The sequence below is a fragment of the Macrobrachium rosenbergii genome, unplaced genomic scaffold, assembly GCF_040412425.1.
Source record: "Macrobrachium rosenbergii isolate ZJJX-2024 unplaced genomic scaffold, ASM4041242v1 13902, whole genome shotgun sequence".
Lineage (NCBI taxonomy): Eukaryota > Metazoa > Arthropoda > Malacostraca > Decapoda > Palaemonidae > Macrobrachium > Macrobrachium rosenbergii.
The window spans coordinates 962,211-980,676 of NW_027100722.1; the positions used below are offsets into that span (position 1 = coordinate 962,211).

At 44.4% G+C, this 18,466-nt stretch overlaps 1 protein-coding gene across 1 annotated transcript in view; it reads right to left on the bottom strand.

The window, feature by feature from the left end:
* Positions 1-18,466, bottom strand: part of LOC136837949 (WD repeat-containing protein 44-like) — a 37,287-nt gene that overhangs the window by 3,485 nt on the left and 15,336 nt on the right. Inside the window, exon 4 of the mRNA XM_067102817.1 lies at positions 7,533-7,683. Coding sequence (XP_066958918.1) covers positions 7,533-7,683 — 151 coding nt within the window. The remainder of the gene's footprint in view (positions 1-7,532; positions 7,684-18,466) is intronic.

The following is an 18,466-nucleotide window of genomic DNA, read 5'->3' on the forward strand; positions in this document are numbered from 1 at the left end:
TTCACTCATTACAGAACTGGCACATTACTTTTGTGTCATTTTCTTTGGCCCCCCTCAAAAAATATCTTAGCCCCACCTATGCCCACCCCGACTTATGGAACGCCAGCTACGAGCCTTCACCACTGCTCAAAACCGCTGCTTACGTCCACTTGTCTTTGAGGAGCGCTCTTCCATGAAGGGGCACGGACACTCAAGTTCAATTGCTACTACTAAGGAAAGGATCATAAACTTACTTCTAAGGAATGAAATGATGCTTACTTTAAGCATAAAAATGCATGCTGGAGGAAAATGAGCCATTCAGTTCATTTAACAGTATAGCAGAGCATATTTTCCTTGCTTTGGTCGTGTTTGGTCAGCCTTTCAGGAAATTCAAATCTTAAACAGTGGAAAAACTAATGATACACCAGCAGACCTAACATACTCAAGCAATAATTATTATTATTATTATTACTTTCAATGTTAGGCCTCTGAACACTGGGCTGCGGCTTTGAGGACACCCACACCTTCATTTTCATTTCTCATCAAAGATCATATTCTTTGCATTTTCTTCTTCTTCTGTCCACCCCATCATCATCTCATCTCATCTCACCTCACCTTCACCTCACTCACCTTAGCTCACCTCACTTCTCCTTCACTTCACCTCACCACCCCACCTCACCTCACCTTCACCCCACCACGTCTTCACTTCACCTCATCTCACTCCACCTCACCTCACCCTTCACCTCACCTCAACCTTCACTCCACCTCACTTCACCCCACCTCACACCTCACCTCACCCCTCACCTCACCTTCACCCCACTCACCTCACCTCACTTCATCATCACTTCACCTCACTTCACTTCACTCACTTCACCTCACCTCACCCACTTCACCTCACCACCTCACCCCACCCCTCACCTTATCTCACCTCACCTCACCTCACCTCACCCCACTTCACTCACCTCACTTCACCCCACACACTTCACCTCACCTCACTTCACCCCACTCCTCACCTCACCCCTCACTTTGCCTCACCTCACCTCACCTCACCCACTTCCCTCACTTCACTCACCTTCACTTTGTTTCACCCACTCCACCTCATCTCACTTCACCCTCACTTTGCCTCACCTCACTTCACTTCTCACTTCCTTCACCCACACTTTCACCTACCTCACTTCACCTCACCTCACCTCACCCCACTTCACTCCACCTCACTTCAGTACACTCACCTCACTTCACCCCCTTACCTCACAACCTCTAGTACACCATTCAACTCTCTCTCTCTCTCTCTCTATATATATATATATATATATATATATATATATATATATATATATATATATATATATATATATATATATATATATATATATATATATATATATAATATATATGCTAAATCATATGGGGAAGCATGATGACTTTTGAAGGACTTTGAGCGTTGGGGTAGGCTGTAGCCTCATGCTGCCCTAGCTACTAAATCCAATGACTTGCACATTACTTCAAAATATTTAAAGCAATAATTCATCTTACAGCATGTTATACAGTATAACTAATTACACCAATTGTGTCTATAGTAGTTTTCAATGTTACTTAATATCTTGAGTTGGGAACATTATCTTGGGGGGATTATTCATCCAGTGCAATCAAAGGTGCAGATCTTTGGCTTCAAGGTGATGAAAAAAACTCATGGAACAATGAAAATTGACCAAAACTTGGCTTACCTCTGAAAGGAGATGATACACACCTAAGTAGTGCCTCTAATTAATTCAGTGTGACTCAACGCAAAACACTGTCAGGTCACCAAAAGCCATCTCAAATAAAGTGGCCAACAGAACACAGAAACTGCATCCTCTATTGAGAGCAACACGTCCAAGAGCACCCATGCCATGAAGGGCATCTGTAGGACTTCTTTCTTACAACAGATTCGGGTGTTTTGTTTACATCTGGGAACTGACAGTCAGCTTTCAAATTGAAGTCACCCTCTTCTCTCTCCTACGAGCAAAGTTCACAGATTGTCCATAGAGGTAATAATTCATCAACACTGAAATGATTACTGTTATCATTTTTAATTGGAAGTCATTGCTAAAGGGGACTGAGTTTGACAAATGAACACCAATCACGTGGGTATTTACTGGCTGGTTAGCTTTTTGCTGTATGCTTTTATCTATTACTGGTAAGGGTCATCACCCATTTTTGCTTCCCCAACTCATACCCCTAACAGTTTTGGGGAACAAAGTGACCAAGTGGGGTGTGGGGTTTTTGAAAAAGAAAAGTAAGTACCAGTACAAACGGATCAGTTATAGTATGCTTCACATGCCAATATAAAATTAAGCGTCAATGTTGACCTCACCCAAGAAGTGTCAAGGATAATCCAACCTAACCTGACCTGACCTGGGGCACAGTGTCCCACCTGACCAGACTAAGGCAGGGATCATAGCTTGGCCTCTAGATCACCATACCCATCTTCAATTTATGACCTACCTCACGTAGTTGGGGATGGTTTTATGCCCTTAGAAAGTTTCAACAGTTATCAATGACGTTGCTGTCCTCAATAAGACTCGTCATGCCCAAGTCAACGCTTTCTGTGAAGTCCCGTCTTCACTGTCAAGGGCATTGAATGAAAATATTTAGGAATATTATCATTTTGAAACATAAAGCTGCTTCCTTTTTTATATTTGAGGCTTCTAAAAGGTAAACCATGATGGTAATTAAAATAGTATGCGCTAATTTCAACAATTTTTAAGATCCTGTGCTCAAGTTTAACAGCAAGGAATGATAATCCACATTTATATGAGAAATGCTTTACCTTTCACATAGTTTATTACTGAAGTCTCAGCAGGGTTTTCAAGGACAGGTGGCAAGGTTTCAGTTTATTCACTGACTAGCTACTACATTTGAAAGCCCATATCACGGGGCTACAGCAGTTACACAGTACAAATGACTTACATGTCTACAACAGAAATTATACTGCCTTTGGTTCAAATTTTGTAGATTAATTTTATTGGAGATGCTTTGGTCACAACCTAAGCAACACAAATTTTGAAAAACAAAATACATAAACATTATGTCAAGGTCAGGATTGCTGCCAAAAGTATTTTAAAACAAAGATCTCATCAAACCCCAAAAGACAAATAATCCCTTCTGACTCCCACTCTGCAAATTTTACCACCTTGCAATTTGCACAGAATTTAAGCATGATCACGGCAGTACACATTATATTCTGCACTGACATCAAAACGCGTCAAATAATTCAGTCCACTATTTTTTTGTACAACCAATCAGCTACAAAATAATTTGTTTCTTAAGCATGATAAACAAATAAAATCACAGTATATATCTTATTCTCGTATTGTTTATAAAAATAAAACTTCTTTTTTGTATCTCTAACCTTCATCCAGTTTTACTGGGAAGATAATTGACTCAATGATAACTCAAAGCAAACATGAAGACTTCACAGGGCAGTGAGTGCCACCTAAAAAGTAGCTCTCAGGTGAATACAACCTGCAATGTTATTTTACAAAACTTAGGTTATTGTACATAAAGACTATATACTGTATAAGCATCTGTGACGCAAAGCTTTTTCAAACATAAGGAACCTACATTCCAGTGGCTACAACAGAGATCACATTTCTTTAGAAGCATACCTGACAGTAATTGTTTATGATTGTAACCTAACAAAAAACATTAATCACAGTTTTTCTCTCTTTGTATTGTCTCAAAGACCAAACCAGTTATGATTCGAAAAAGGCAATGAAGAAAAGTAACACAGAGCGGTCGTGTTGTCCGCCTGACCAAGACACATTTGCCTTCCACTCTTGCTGAAAGGCCAACAGGGCTATGAACCGCTTTTAGTTCCTTTTCGATTGATATGCCAGTTTCTCTTCTTGCCACTGGTCTAAACTTCTTTGACCCCATAGTCGCCCCAGCCTTGTCCGACAAGGCCGAAAACAGAGTTAGGTCTGGGTTCGAAGGTGAAGAGGTCCTTGTGACAGCCTTCCTTCTGACCTCCACCAACGGAGGTGCATTCTTTATCTTTTCCGAAATGACGGCGTGAAGGAGTCCGGGAACTGTTTCTGGCCACTTCTCCTGCAGGTAAAATTGCAGTGGCCTCAGGTTCAAGCGCCCAGTCTTACAAACTTCCACTGAAGCTAAGGTTCCCACGGCAGGCTCATCCACCGCTCGCTGAACAAATCTTCCCTCTGCAGAAAGTCGCCGATCTTCTGCAGGCATGAGGCCATCCGCTGGCTGGACAGAAAAGCCTGAAAAGTCTGAGAGTCCAGACTCACTCCCAAATAGACAATCTGCTGACTGGGAGTAAGGCAAGACTTCTTCTCGTTGACAATGAGGCCTAGAGACTTTGCTAATTGAAGAGTCTTTGATAGGTCCTCCATACAGCTCTCCCTCGAAGCCGCTTTGAGCAGCCAATCATCGAGGTACATAGAAACTCGAATTCCTTCCAGGTGAAGATGTCTGGCTACTGATAACAGACTCCTTGTGAAAACTTCTTATGGGCTGTCGCATGACCGAAGCAGCAGAGGAACGGAACTGATACACCTGTCCTCAAGACCAACCTCAGGAACTTCCTTTGAATCTAGGTGTGCATTGGGACGTGAAAGTAAGCCGCCTTGGAGGTCTATCAAACCATCCAATCCCCCTGATGTAAAAGACGCCATGACCGACTGAGTTGTCTCCATGGAGAATTTTGTTCTTTTTGAACGAAAGATATTCAACGCATCACGTCCAGGACGGGCCCCATCCCCGATGCTTTCGTAAATCAGGAACAGACGGCTGTAGAAAATCCTGAGATAGAGGGGCATGAAGCGTTCTATCGCTTCCTTCTCCAGCATGGCTCGATCTCTCTGAGTGAAGGGCGCCTAGTTCTCATGTGGAGCCAGCGAAAGTACGCCTGTAAAGAAACTGAGCCTCCACTATGAGGTTTAAAAGGAAGGGATGGCATATCCTTCCTTTAAAACTTGGATCGTCCAAGGGTCTGCCGAGATCCGTTGCCACTCTTGCCAGAACCTTTGCAGTCTGACTCCTACTGCTGAATGGGGGACAAAAGGTTCATTTCTTCTCTGGGGCCGTAGAGGTTCTAGGCGTGGCTTTGCCTTTTCCTCTGGCCCTGCCAAAAACACGTCTAGAGGATCTTCCTTTATACTGTCCAAACGAGAAAGCAGGAGACGGGAAACACTGCCAAGCATTGGGTGAAGTGTAGGAAGCACAGGTCTTTCCGCTTTCTTGGCAGATCAAGCATAAAAGATCTTGTTGACTTCTTGGCCAACGCCCGGGAAATTGCAGCAACCAACTCTTGCGGAAACAGATGTGCCTTGTCCAAAGGAGAAAACAAGAGAGCTGACTCTCTGGTTTCCAAGAAACACCTTTTGCTAAGAAGGAGCACCAAAGTTGCTCTCTGAGAACTCTGCCGTAAATAAAGAGGCAAGTTCTACTGCACCGTCGCAGATGCCCCTATCAATGCAGTCCACTACTCCTACCACATCATCCAAGAGCTCAGAAGGAAGATTAAAATCCTTAATCTTCCTGGCTAAGGCCGCAATCGCCCAGTCCAGGAAGCTAACTATTTCAAGAGTCCGAAACACGCTCTTGAAAACTTGATCCAGCAGAATTAAGTGCGGTCCTCCTACTGGCATCCATGAGACTGGAGAAGTCCCCCTGTGCGGAGGCAGCCACACCCAGGGAAAACATTTCCCCAGTCTCGTACCAACTCCGGTTACGGAAGGAACGACGAGAAGGAGGAAGACAGGAGACGTTCTTTCCAATTTCTCTCTTCTCGGCCAGCCAAGCATCCATCTTCTTAAGGCCTTTCTTCGCCGAGACGGACAGGACAAGTTTCGGTGAAACCAAAGCTGAAGAAACAGAAGCCTTGTCCCTCTTTGTACTGGGACCCAGGAGACGCAGGAGCCGGGCGAACGAATCAGGAAGTTCCCACAAAGAACTTCAAGAGCTTGTAAGAAGAGAATTCATGGAGACTTCTCCTCCTTACACTGCTCCTCTAAGCCCGAGAGGAGTTCGTCAGATACTGGGGATAAGTCCAGCTGGACAACGTCTTCATCCAAGTCCCCTTGAACTGAAACTTGAGTTACACGAGCGGGGGCTGGGAGGCTCGTGACATATTCTTGCTGTGTCACCGAAAGAGTTTGGAGCATGTTGAGGAGCTTCATCGGAGGCGCCTAAAGGAGGCACAGTTGGCAAACAAACTGGGTGGTGCCAAAGGAGGAGCCGCCGAACCATTAACGACAGGTGGCGCTACGAAGCGCAAGCGGCGGCGCTACCGGAGCGGCTGACAGAGTAGTCGAGGCGGGCGCCGCTGGAATCACAGGAGGCGCCAAAGGAGGTGCAATCGGCACAGCAGCCAAAGGTGTTTAACACTGAAAGGTAGAGAGGCATGGAAGCATTTTTGGTTGTGAGATGGTTCTGTTGAGCTCACACTTGAATCGTTGCATTCAGCAAGCAAATAACTTTCTCTTCTTAAACAACTCAATCAACAACAACATCCAGCATCACGTGACACTGGTCATATGACCAAGTTGCTATGCTGCGTACAAGAGTTCGTGTGTTACAGAATCTCGATTTTGTGTCTAATTCACCAAAAATTGTCTGGTTGTTCATTAGCAGAGCTTAGATCGGGATCGTGAAGACATTATCTTTGGAGTGTGGCGAGCTCTAGAACTGGCAGAATAAGGTACAGTTAGACTCTTCGTTTTTCTATGTGAAGTGAACTTATGTTTTTTACCATATTTCAAGACATTTTTGATTTTTGTGGGAAGTGGATGTAGCATTTTACTATTTTCAATATTCTATTTTATTGTGTTCTATATTTTACCAGTATGCTATTTACTCATGCATTTTAGACTTTTCATTATTATGTTTTTGCACTTGTATATTTTTGGGAGTATTATCTGTGTTCATTTTTTCGACAGATGTCATGGGTGTGGTTGTGGTGATGACTTTGTGGGCAAAACATGATGTTATCATGCTGGTGTGATCATAGAGAGAGACAGACGCAAACTTTTGCAATGTCTAGTATTTTATGTGGGAGACCTGAGACTAGACCTTACAAAGTCTATAATGGAATCTGTGAGAATTTTTGAATTTGCAGGCTATTAGCCATAATCAGATTTTTAGTTGGACTGAGACTAAATCTTGAGTTAGATGTTTTCTTAGTTGACAATTCCATTTATGATGCATTTTAATCTTTGCTTTGTTTATTCATTGCTTGTTGGGTTGCTTAAATAATAAATCTATTTTGAGGGAAAGATTGAGTTTTCCTATATGACCCATTTCATTTCTTTTTAATGTGGAATGAGAGAGAGAAAAATCCATGCAAGAACGAAAGAGATCTTTGTGGGTAAGAGAGAGAGAGTTGAGATATGATTGCTTTAAACACACCTATTTCCATACACTGGGTTATGGGTGTGAGGTCTTGTTAAACTATATTAGGGCTGTACTGTACTATAATGTATTAGGGCTGCAACAGTATTTTATCTGAAAATGAAACTGTTTAAATGCAAACATAGAAGGTTGCAATATACCTTAACATACTGCATAGTATCAAGAGCTGAAGCATCATCTTCAAAGACATCTTCTTTTTCATGATGTCTATGGGAAACTTCATGTGCTAAAGAGTGGGCCTTGCTTACAGCAGATTCCATCTTTCGTCCGAGGAATTTTTTGAGCTGCATCCTGTAATAAACTGGGTTTAAAAATCCAACGCAGTATATGAAATGAAGTAAAAGTATGATATTGCTAGTTTCAGATGTTGCTTTTACCTCTTCCAAAATATTTTGCAGCCTGCATATTTTTAGTTTCTTCAGCCTAACCTACAACAAGACATTTTTAAGATAATAAAGTTTTATATATACTTAACCAGTAATTACTTAATTAAGAGTTTCTACTCAAACGGCAGCTAGAATTTTGAATTCCGTGGCAGCGATTCTTTTGTTAGTGTAGGTGACTAGACCCCACCCACTTTCAGGGTAAGAGAGAGGAACACCACCAACAAGACAATTTGTTTATGCAAAAAAAAAAAAAAAAAAAAAAAAAAAGACATGCGCGGGGAGGAGGGCAGGCTCCATCTGTAATTACTGGGTATATATGTTTATCATAAAAATAAAATTTTTATAATAAAATATAGTTTTGTATATATTTACCAATTAATTACATAGCTATAGTTTCCTATTTAATGGCAGCTTAGATTCAAAATTTCGTGGGTAGCGCTTCAATAGTTTGTGTAGGTGATCACCCCGTCCCACTAACAGAATACTGGAACGACCTAGCAAACAATTCTCATTCATTTCATGCCTTATGTCCATCAGAGGGGAGGTGGGTGGGCTCTGATTCTGCAATTACTTGGTAAGTATATATAAAACTACATTTTAATATAAAAATGTCATTTTTATATACTGTAAGTAACTTACCAAGCAATTACATAGCTGAATCCCACATTGACAGGAGGTGGGATACATGGCCATAGTATTCTACTCCAAAAACATTAAGTCATGTAATGAATTTGAAATAGAAAAGTTGCTGGCTTTGAATACAAAGCTTGTTGTTCCTTATTAGTTAAGAGAGCCTGCAGTATAAAACTGCAACTGGTTAACGCTCAACTTAACCTGTAGTGGCGCAGCGGTAGAGCCAAGGGTCACCTCTACTTCAGTGGGAGCTTCAGCAAACGAGTACTCTGATGCCTACCAAAGCATCAGTGGAAGTTAGGTAGCTAGAGTTATCCAATAGCTCATAAAACTTTAATGGGTGCCCTTGCCCTGGGCGCAGTACCAATGTAAAGAAAAACAACCAGATACACTTTCACCTACACTGAAATAACACCACAACCCACCCACTGAGAGTGGTGGGTGCTCCAGGTACTTTGTACCTCCTGGCTCCTAAAAAAACTCTATACCTCACCAGAAGGTGAAGACAGTAGGAAAAAATCTTATGCTTCCTCCTGCCGTACCATGCCAGTCATTATCCTGTGGTGCTGCAGAATTTACACACTACTTAGTTGGCGCCAGTCTGGAGTTGATGCCAGGCAAGCTGTGGAAGCTTGCGGATTGGTATGAATATCGCTGGTGCCAGACTGAAGCTGGCGCCAAGCGAGCTGGGCGCCAGGTGAACTGGGCGCCAGGCGAGCTGCTGGGAGATCACAAAAGCCTTAAGCTCTAAAGTTAGTGCCAGACTGTAGCTGGATGCCAGGCAAGGTAGCAGCTTGAGGCTCTGGAAGCTCTAAAGCTGGCGCCCAAAGAGTTGGGTGCCAGCAGAGCTAGAAGTTCAGGTTTCTCTTCTTAAGATAGTGAGATGTGAAGGACGATTATACTTCCAGTAGGTCGATGGAGAATGGAAGCAATGGCCATATGTGCCTGTGAGACGTGAAGGATGATAAACTTCCAGTAGGCTGATGCCAAATGGAAGTAAGGGACATATGTGCCTGAAAGCTGAAAGCTAAAGAAGTAGAGGCTGCTCAGATGACCTTAAGTTTCACTAAAAGAAAGCAAAGTTGTTCTTCTGAATCCGAGTGTTTCAGAAATTCTCTTCTGAATCCGAGTGTTTCAGAAATTCTCTTAAGGATGAAGGACAATGCGATCTAAATCCAAGGGAGAGGGGTTCTTGACCAAACATCAGAGGACAAGAAAGTCCTCTAGATTATCAAGTCCTGTTCAGGTAAATGCCTAAAACTCCAATTGGACAAAGAGTTCACTCTTTTCCCTCAGAGTTGGTGAGTGCTCCTGGGTGCTTGGAGCATGCGGTGGCACTAGGTTGTAACTGGTGTCAGGCAAGCTGGACACCAGGCGAGTTAGGAATTCGGGAGCTGGACGGAGCTCCTGGAAGCCAAGGATGTCTGTTAAGCTCTAAGAGAGAAAGAACGGAGCCAGGTCTCGGATGGATCCTTGTTCTTGGCTAAAATCAAAGGAAAAATCGAGGATAACATATCTCTTGCTTCCTAGCTGGGTGCTGTAACGGTATGCTTAACAGTTACCAAAATTCACTCATAAATTTCCTCTTCAAGTATCCATATAATACCGATATGAAGTCCACAATAGGGTGGAATCATACCAAAACTCAATAAACAAAGTGCAAGAATGAATTCAAGGGGGGGAGTAAACAAACACCACGAAAAAACAAATTTAATACAAAAAATAAACAGAAATTACACCTGAACCTCTTTAATATAGGTAATAAATAAATCACTTTCACTCTTAATAATAATAATCCAAAATACACCTACACTTAAGATAGTTACTAACACTCAAAACCAAAAATTAGGGGGTCCAGAGAGGAGGAGGAAATTGTAAAGGAAGAAAAACCTAACAAGTTACAAGCTAATTTTCCTATAAATAAACTTGTCACTTATTAGCCTCCTGAATATGAAGTTTTCATAATAAAACTAATATTGTAATACTTACCTGAACACCTGAATTAGCCCTGGTTTACCAGCCCGAACTATATCCCCAACTCATTACCCACTAAGTGGGTAATTAACTGTCAGCGTTACCAACGCTTACAGGAAAATCCTAACAAATGAGTTACCTAAGCGTGCCGTTGGCAACGCTGCTGCAAGTCCCGGCTGTGTATGGCGAGAACCCCAATTGCGTTATTCATTAATCATATTGAAGTGGGGAGGAGGGTGGAATCATTCAGGTGTTCAGGTAAGTATTGCAATATTAGTTTTATTATGAAAACTTCATATTGCAATACACTCCTGAACACCTGAATTAGCCCGATTAACAAAAATTTAGTGGAGGTGGGTTCAATTAAGTCAGACCGACCTACCAACAAGTAAGGCAGGTAACTCATTATCGTCTATTCTGCATAAAAAACAACAACAAACCTCACCTGGTAGTCTACTTAACAGGTGGGGATGCCTGGAAGGAGAGAGTACCCTTAACGTCAGTCTCGAGTCATGGTACTGTCTGGGTCGAGCTACTTCCCATGTGGTATTCAAGGAAAACCTCCAACGGAAGAAGGAACTAACTCCCATGTGGCTAATCAAAGCCTCGCATGTAGCGGAGCCTGGCGAACCTCCCATGTGGCTATTGGTAGCCTCTCATGTATGGAGGGAACGACACGAGTCTCCCATGTGGCTATTGTAGCCTCTCGTATGTGCACGGAGGATAAGTTGAATGTGCAGTCGGACTTCCGAATCATTGCCGTCCGTTGCTGTCGATGCTGTGCCGAGAGGTTGAATAAATCTAGCTGAAAACCACCTGGTTATACCTATCCTCAGTTTCGTAAAAGAATTCGATTCACTGACAAAACTACTCCCCTATCTTATGCTGTCTAACCTTGCCCTACTCCCCACCCCACCTTTCATCTACCCTTTACTAAAGAATTGAATTGGCCACCACAAAAGGACCCAGCGGTAACCCTTATCCGACGAGAATTGAATATCCTTAAGGTAGAAGGAAGTGAAAACTGATACTGATTTCCAAGTAGCTGCTTCTAAGATTGCCGACACCGAGAAATTCTTGAGAAATGCCGACGATGTCGCTACCCCTCTAATACTATGAGCTCTTTGGCGTTCAGAGGAGTTCGATGGTTCGAAAGAGACGAAGAATTAGCGGCGCTTGTTGTATTACCTCTCTTAGGAAAAAACTATAGCATTCTTCGAGATCGAGTGTGAAGGACGTCTGGGAGAAACGAATAACGTTCTCGGGTGAGGCAACATCTTTCTGTGCGTGATAAATAAGCCTTCAGCGCCCTGACCGGACATAATAGCATTTTCTGAAGCGTCACCTCCCACGAAATCTTCTAAGGCGTTACTCCTAAACGCTCTGGGTAAAGGATTCGATTCCGATTCCGATTTAGCTACGAATTCCGCAAATATGACAGAAAAATATCTTTCCTGAGAAAGATACAGTTCTTGAGACAGCTCGAATCTCTCCTACTCTTCTAGCTGTACAGAGCAACTAGAAATAATACCTTCTTCGTTAACTGTCTTAATGACAGTGACTCTAATGGCTCGTATTCTGACGACCTAAGGAGAGTCAAACCGCCGCTAAATCCCACGATGGTGCCTGAAGGGGAAGAACTGGACGTTCTATCTTAAAAGACCTTAAGAGATCGTGAAGTATTCTACTGGTCGCCAATTCCGGGAGATGGAAACGGAACGTACTACTAGCATTGATCTGTAACCGGCGATCGTAGAGTACGAAAATTTCTTTTCTTTCCTCAGAAAAAGAAGAAAGTCCGCTATCTTCGCCACCGTTGGTAGAGAAATCACGATGACCTTGGTTCCGGCACCAACTGCGATAAACTGCCCACTTGGCCTGATATAGTTTTCTGGATGATCTTCTCAGACAGAAAGACAGTTAGCGAGCCACTGCCTTAGAGAGTCCGGCATGACGTGCTGCTCGCTGGATAGTCTCCACGCAGCTAGCTTCAGCACGCAGAGGTTCCGGTGGAAGTGATGGAAGTGCGGCTGTCTGAGAAGATCTTTCCTCTCTGGCAGGAAAACCGGAACATCTATTAGTAAATCGAGAAGGTCCGGGAACCAAGGTCTTTGAGGCCAAAAGGGCAAATCAACGTCATCTCGGTGTTGCAGGAGATCCTGAGTTTCATTAACACTTGTTGAATCATTCCGAACGGAGGGAATGCATACGTCTGCATGTCGTTCCAAGAATGCAACATGGCGTCCGCCCCGAACGACATGGGATCTTCTACTGGGGAGAAGTATACTGGGAGGCGAAAGTTTAGTCTCGTAGCGAACAGGTCTATGGTTGCTGGCCATTTCTTCAATAGAAGTTGAACCTCCTCCTGCACTAACGTCCATTTCCCCTAGAACCTCTTGCGACCGGCTTAGGCGTCCGCCAAAACGTTGAGTTTCCCGATACGAATTGAGGAACAAGAGTAGTCCTGTGGCACTCGCACCAGCGGAGAATTCTCTGGGCGACTTGATTCAAAGTTTGTGATTTTGTCCCCTCCTTCTTGAGGTATGACACAGTGATTCGTTGTCGCAAAAGAGCACTACCGTCCTGTTTGCTTAACTGATCTGCGAAGCAAACTTAGAGCCTCTTCTACTGCTCGTAGTTCTCTGTGGTTGATGGACTCCCTCCGATCCAGATTCGTCCAAAGGCCTCTGGCCTGACATTCCTCAGGGTTGCTCCCCAACCCTGATCCGAGGCATCTGTGTACAGATGGAAATCTGGAATGGGGAGTCCAATCTTACGATCGATGGTCAGATGATATTCTTCTGACCACCACCGAAGATCCTTCAGGCAAGAATCGTCCCAGACTATGAACGCGTTCTCTTCCGAAAGTCCCAGCGATTCCTGAGACATGCCTGAAGAGAACGCATCCGGAGACGAGACCCTGGAATTAGGAGAGAGAGGGAGGCCATCTGCCCAGCAAGCTCTTCCATAGGCTTACAGGTTGCGCTCTGTTCGATCTGAATGTTTCTAGTTGGCTCAGCATTGCCAAAACTCGTTCCTCCGTCGGGAAAGCCCTCAAAACAGCGCGTCTGAATCGTTATCCTAAGTACGTTTTTGTCTGAGCTGGAATCAAAGAGCTCTTTTCTAAGTTGATGCGTATTCCCAACTTTTGACACAAATTCAGTAAGAAGTCCTCGCCTGCAAAACTTCCTCTACTGACGAAGCCTGAACTAACCAATCGTCGAGGTATCGCCTCATCCTGAAACCCCGACGATGCATTATCTCTGAAATAGGAGACATCACCCTCGTAAAGACTTGAGGTGCTGTGGTCAGACCGAAGCAGAGGACTCTGAACTGAAATGTTCCAGTTGGACCCGAGAATCGAAGGAACTTCCGAGATTCCGGATGGACCAGAACTTGGAGATAAGCGTCCTTGAGGTCCACTGAAATCATCCAGTCGTCTCTCCCGGACCCGACCGCAGCACCGACTGAGAAGTTTCCATATGAAACTTCGGGGAGATGATGAACCGGTTGAGACTCGAGAGATCTATGATGGGTCTCAAGATCCTCCCGACTTTGGAGCCACAAAAATCCGACTGTAAAAACCTGGGGAAGAAGGAGCGGGTTCTAATGCCCCTTTTCCCAGAGGGCTCGGACTTCTGCTGCTAACGCTATTCCCCTGATGGAGGAAGGGGAATAACTGGGGAAGATGAACCGGTGAGCTGGATAGAGGAGGCAGGGAACGAAAGGACTCTGTACCCTTCCTTAACACCTCCACTACCCAACTCTCCGCGCCATACTCCTTCCAGGATTCCCAGAATGGAGCTAGGCAACCTCCTACCGGTGCAGACGAGGGAAGTGTCTCCTACTTCCGAAAACCCTTCTTAAGGACAGAAGGTTTCGGATCTGAAGCAGAAGCTGAAGTCTTGGATGAGAAACGGACTTTCTTAGGGGACCTGGTTGGTGATTTGGAACAGGTCCGCTTGGCTGGAGATGTCATCCTGGAACCTCTCGGAGATCTAGAGGACTGTGCTGCCACTCGAATCATGGCTTGCTGTGACTCGACAGCTGAAGAAGAGAAACGAAATTTACCATCGAAGCTACATCTTCCTCCTGAAAAGACTGTTGCTGAGCGCCAAAGGTGCTCTCAACAGAGCCCTTTGTGAATATCTGGATAATGCGGAGGTAGATGGTTCAGAAAGAAATCCTCCTTTTCTTACCAAGAAGGTGTTACAACCGGCCGATATATTTGCCTGATAAGCCAGTCCCATTGACACTGAAGTGATGAGATTGTCGAACAAAACCAGGTCCGAGGGAGAATAACCGTCCTGTTTAAGGAACCCCATTAAACCAGATAACATCCACATCGAATGGGATAGAGCCTCTGACTGAGAACGAAAAGTGTCTTCCAAAATACCCGCTTCTCTCGCCGTGACGGAAACCAAACGATTCGAAGAAGGGACCCTAGATAGAAGAGCTTCCACTGATTCATTAAGAGGTACCCTAACACCCGCAGAAGGGTTACCCGCAACCTTATAAAAACCCTTACGAGAAGGAAGTAAGGAGGAATCCTGCCTACCCGACCCAATTAATGCCGCTAACCTACCGTCCGCCTCCCTCAATGCCTGCTCGACACGGCCAAACCAAACTAGATTCTTTGGTGCATGAGCCACCACTGGTTTCGTCATGAACAGTGACTCAAACATTGCCTGATTAGGTTGAAAAGGTTCTTCGGAGCCTTGGACTGTGGGTAAAGAGCATGAATGAAGTCCACCATCCGCTTGTATTCGCTCTCTCGCTGAAGGAGAACAGGCTTCCGCACCGGATCCTCTTCCTCGCAAGAGAAATCCTTATCAGAAAGATCCGACCGAGTCGGAGACAGGAACAGAGACAGGCTGACCCTAGAAAACGCTGGATCAGTTAACCCGAACACGAAATACCTGAGTGCGCAAGACGCACACCTGGGAATCAACCGCAATGTTGGGCAGCCGAGAAGGGTTGCGCAAAACCCGCACTCTCCAACAATGGTGGAGCTACGCTGAGCCAGACACACCTGGGCGAACCACGCCCCCTCAGAAAACGGAGAAGCCGCAATACTCGCCAACCCCGAACTAGGCTGAATAACAGAAGCATGCTGATGAGGAATCGCCGCAGCAGACACTCCGCTATTTTGCGGAAGAAGAACAAGGTGGAAAACTCATGTTGACCAAGAAGCCAAACCCGAACCTACAAAACCGTCCCTAACGGAGGAACAGAGACACCTGTTGGAAAGGTAGAGAAGGAAGGTACAGTAGGAGGGAAGAGAGAAGAAGAAGCCACACTCGGGGAAACCACCGGAGACCCTGCCGATGACGTCATACATGTAGGGAACGCACCAGACGGACCGGAGCTCACAGGAGTTTCGCATGGGAAACTGCGAGGTGCCGAACCCGAAGCGATTGTGGATGATAGGTTACCCGAAAACCTAGCTACTGGAGTGATTGTTGAGACTACCGGGGCCGAAACATTGAACACGGGAACAGTCGCACTACTAGATGTCTCAGTAACAGGCTCCGGAAGACGAGCGAACATATGATTTGTGGAAGATTGTCCCGAAGGCAAGTCCGTTAACGGTAGAGAGCTCGGATGAGCGAGAGAAGAAACCGAAAGTCTCCCCGAAGAATGACCCGAAACGGAAGGTTGAGAAAAACCCAAAGAAGAAGATTTTGAAACCATAGGAGAAGAGATGTCCGTGGATACAGAAGAAGCCATAGATTTTAAGGAAAGAAAATAGACTGATTCTGTTCCCCTGATAATCCTGTAAAGCATCATTTGTAAATTCAGGTAGATTTTTCAAGACATGCTCAAAAATGTTGGAAACCCAATATTAAAACAATTTCTAACCAAAGATCTGTAGCCTTTAGAGAGTCCCAACAGATCAGCATTATACTCTGCAATGTTCAGCAATTGATCAATTGAATTGGACTCTGAAAGGGACGAAGGTTTGTCCTGAGGGGAAGAAGAAACTTGGAAGAAGAGAAAGGGATACTTTCCAACCTATCCACACTAGAAGAGCTAGGAACCAAAATTGAATCATCCTCTACCGAATTCGCAACCTTTTTGTTGCAGAGAGCCTACTGCGGAAAAAAGAACCGCTGTTGGATCCAACAATGGAGCCACCAACCTTAATGACACCTGACTCCAACTGCACCTTCAACTTATCTTCCTGCTTCTTTACTACCGTCCTATCTCTAACTGTCTGCGTCAATCCTAAATTAGATTTTACCTTAGGACTTACGTTACCAGGGTGAAAGGGGAAATCTGCTGCTGACACTGCCTGCTCCCGCCGGGGGGGCCGGTAGATCCTACCTTTGAGGTTTGCGGTTCTCCATGACCCCGCCACCCGTTAGGGCTGATTCTGGAACAGGCAGGGGAGCTGAAAAAAGAGCGATTAGGTTCTGTGTCCCTATTAACTTTTTCCTGATCCTTTATCTCTGTTAGTTTTGACATGAAACTTGAAAACAAACTAGACATGCTGGCTGACAATTTGTCTTCTAATTTCCTAAATAATTCTGACTCTAAAGCCTCTTTGTCAAAACCCTGAGTTTCTACCGCTGAATCCTTTACGTTTACTCTTAGAAGCTAATGATTTCCTATGCTTGAGATAATCCTCCATCTGTGTTGTCGACCATGACCTACACTCGTCACATCGCAATGTGACGCTACATTGTACCTTCCTGCAATTTATGCACAACGAATGTCTGTCGTTTTTAAGGGTACTCATCCTTTTCTTGCAGGCGGTGCACGAACGATGGGCTGCGGTGTCTCCAGCGGTAGCGATCTCCGTCGTCACGGCAGAAGCAGAAGTGGAAGCCGAGGAGTTGTCCAAGGGTGGTGTCTTATCCATTTTATCCATTTCAAAATCCAAGCCAGGCCAAGTCAAAACGGGAGAAAGAACAATCCAGAAGAGGAGGGGGCGATCAAAACCAGTCCAAGTCGTTATCCAATCCAAAAACGAAAATAAGGGAGTCGGGCTAATAACCAAATTTCGCCTGATGTAGGACAAGTCCTAGCAGCACGGCGAACAAAAAGCAATTGGGGTTCTCGGCCATACACAGCCGGGACTTGCAGCAGCGCGTTGCCAACGACGCGCTAGGTAACTCATTTGTTAGGATTTTCCTGTAAGCGTTGGTAACGCTTGACAGTTAATTACCCACTTAGTGGGTAATGAGTTGGGGATATAGTTCGGGCTGGTAGGTAACCAGGGCTAATTCAGGTGTTCAGGGAGTGTATTGCAATAAATAATTTATATTCTACTCGAAGAATAAGGGTATCCTCCACGTCTGGAGTAGAATAACAGGTGGTCAACCAACTCAGGCCTAACCAAGCAGCCACAACAAATCCACAGCCGTGACCGACACAATTCAAAGGCATAAAAACCTTACCATGGGATAGCGAGATCCCCCTGCTTTATAACTGAACCAGAGGTGGTGCGGTGAATCCGAAAGGACCTCCAGATTGGTAATCCAGAGAGGTCTTCTAATTTGAAGATCAGTAATCCAGTATAAATCTTCAAGTTCTGAAGATAAGTGAAATCCACCAGCAGAGGCAGCAACCAGCAAGAAGCAAGTCACGGTAATATCCTTAATCTACGAAGCAAGGCAAAAATGTTCCGCATAGGCAAAGGTCCAGAGAACAATCACCTGTTCTCTGAACAGAAGCTACGAAGTCACCCCCATAAACCACAGGGGAGGGACCACACACTTACAACCTCCTTGAAAAGTAACACAAAACATTAATAACAAGCAAACAATTGTTATACTCAAGAGGAGGTCCATGACAAGTGGAACTTACAAGACTAGTTTTAACAAGTTAAATAAAAACTAAATTTAATCATAATACTTAATGAAAAAGGATCACATACTGACAGTGTGAAAAAGGCTTGTGAGGTCTTTGAGAAGATGAAAGATCCAAGTCTCTGTGCTTAACCAGAGATAAGCATAGATTGGTACCTCTTCAAGGAAAGTGAGAGAACCCAGATCTTCTCAGAAAACAGAGGTAATCTGCAGCAGGGTCAGAGGTATCTAAAAAGAAGAGATGAAGTGTCTGAGCCACCAGCTTTG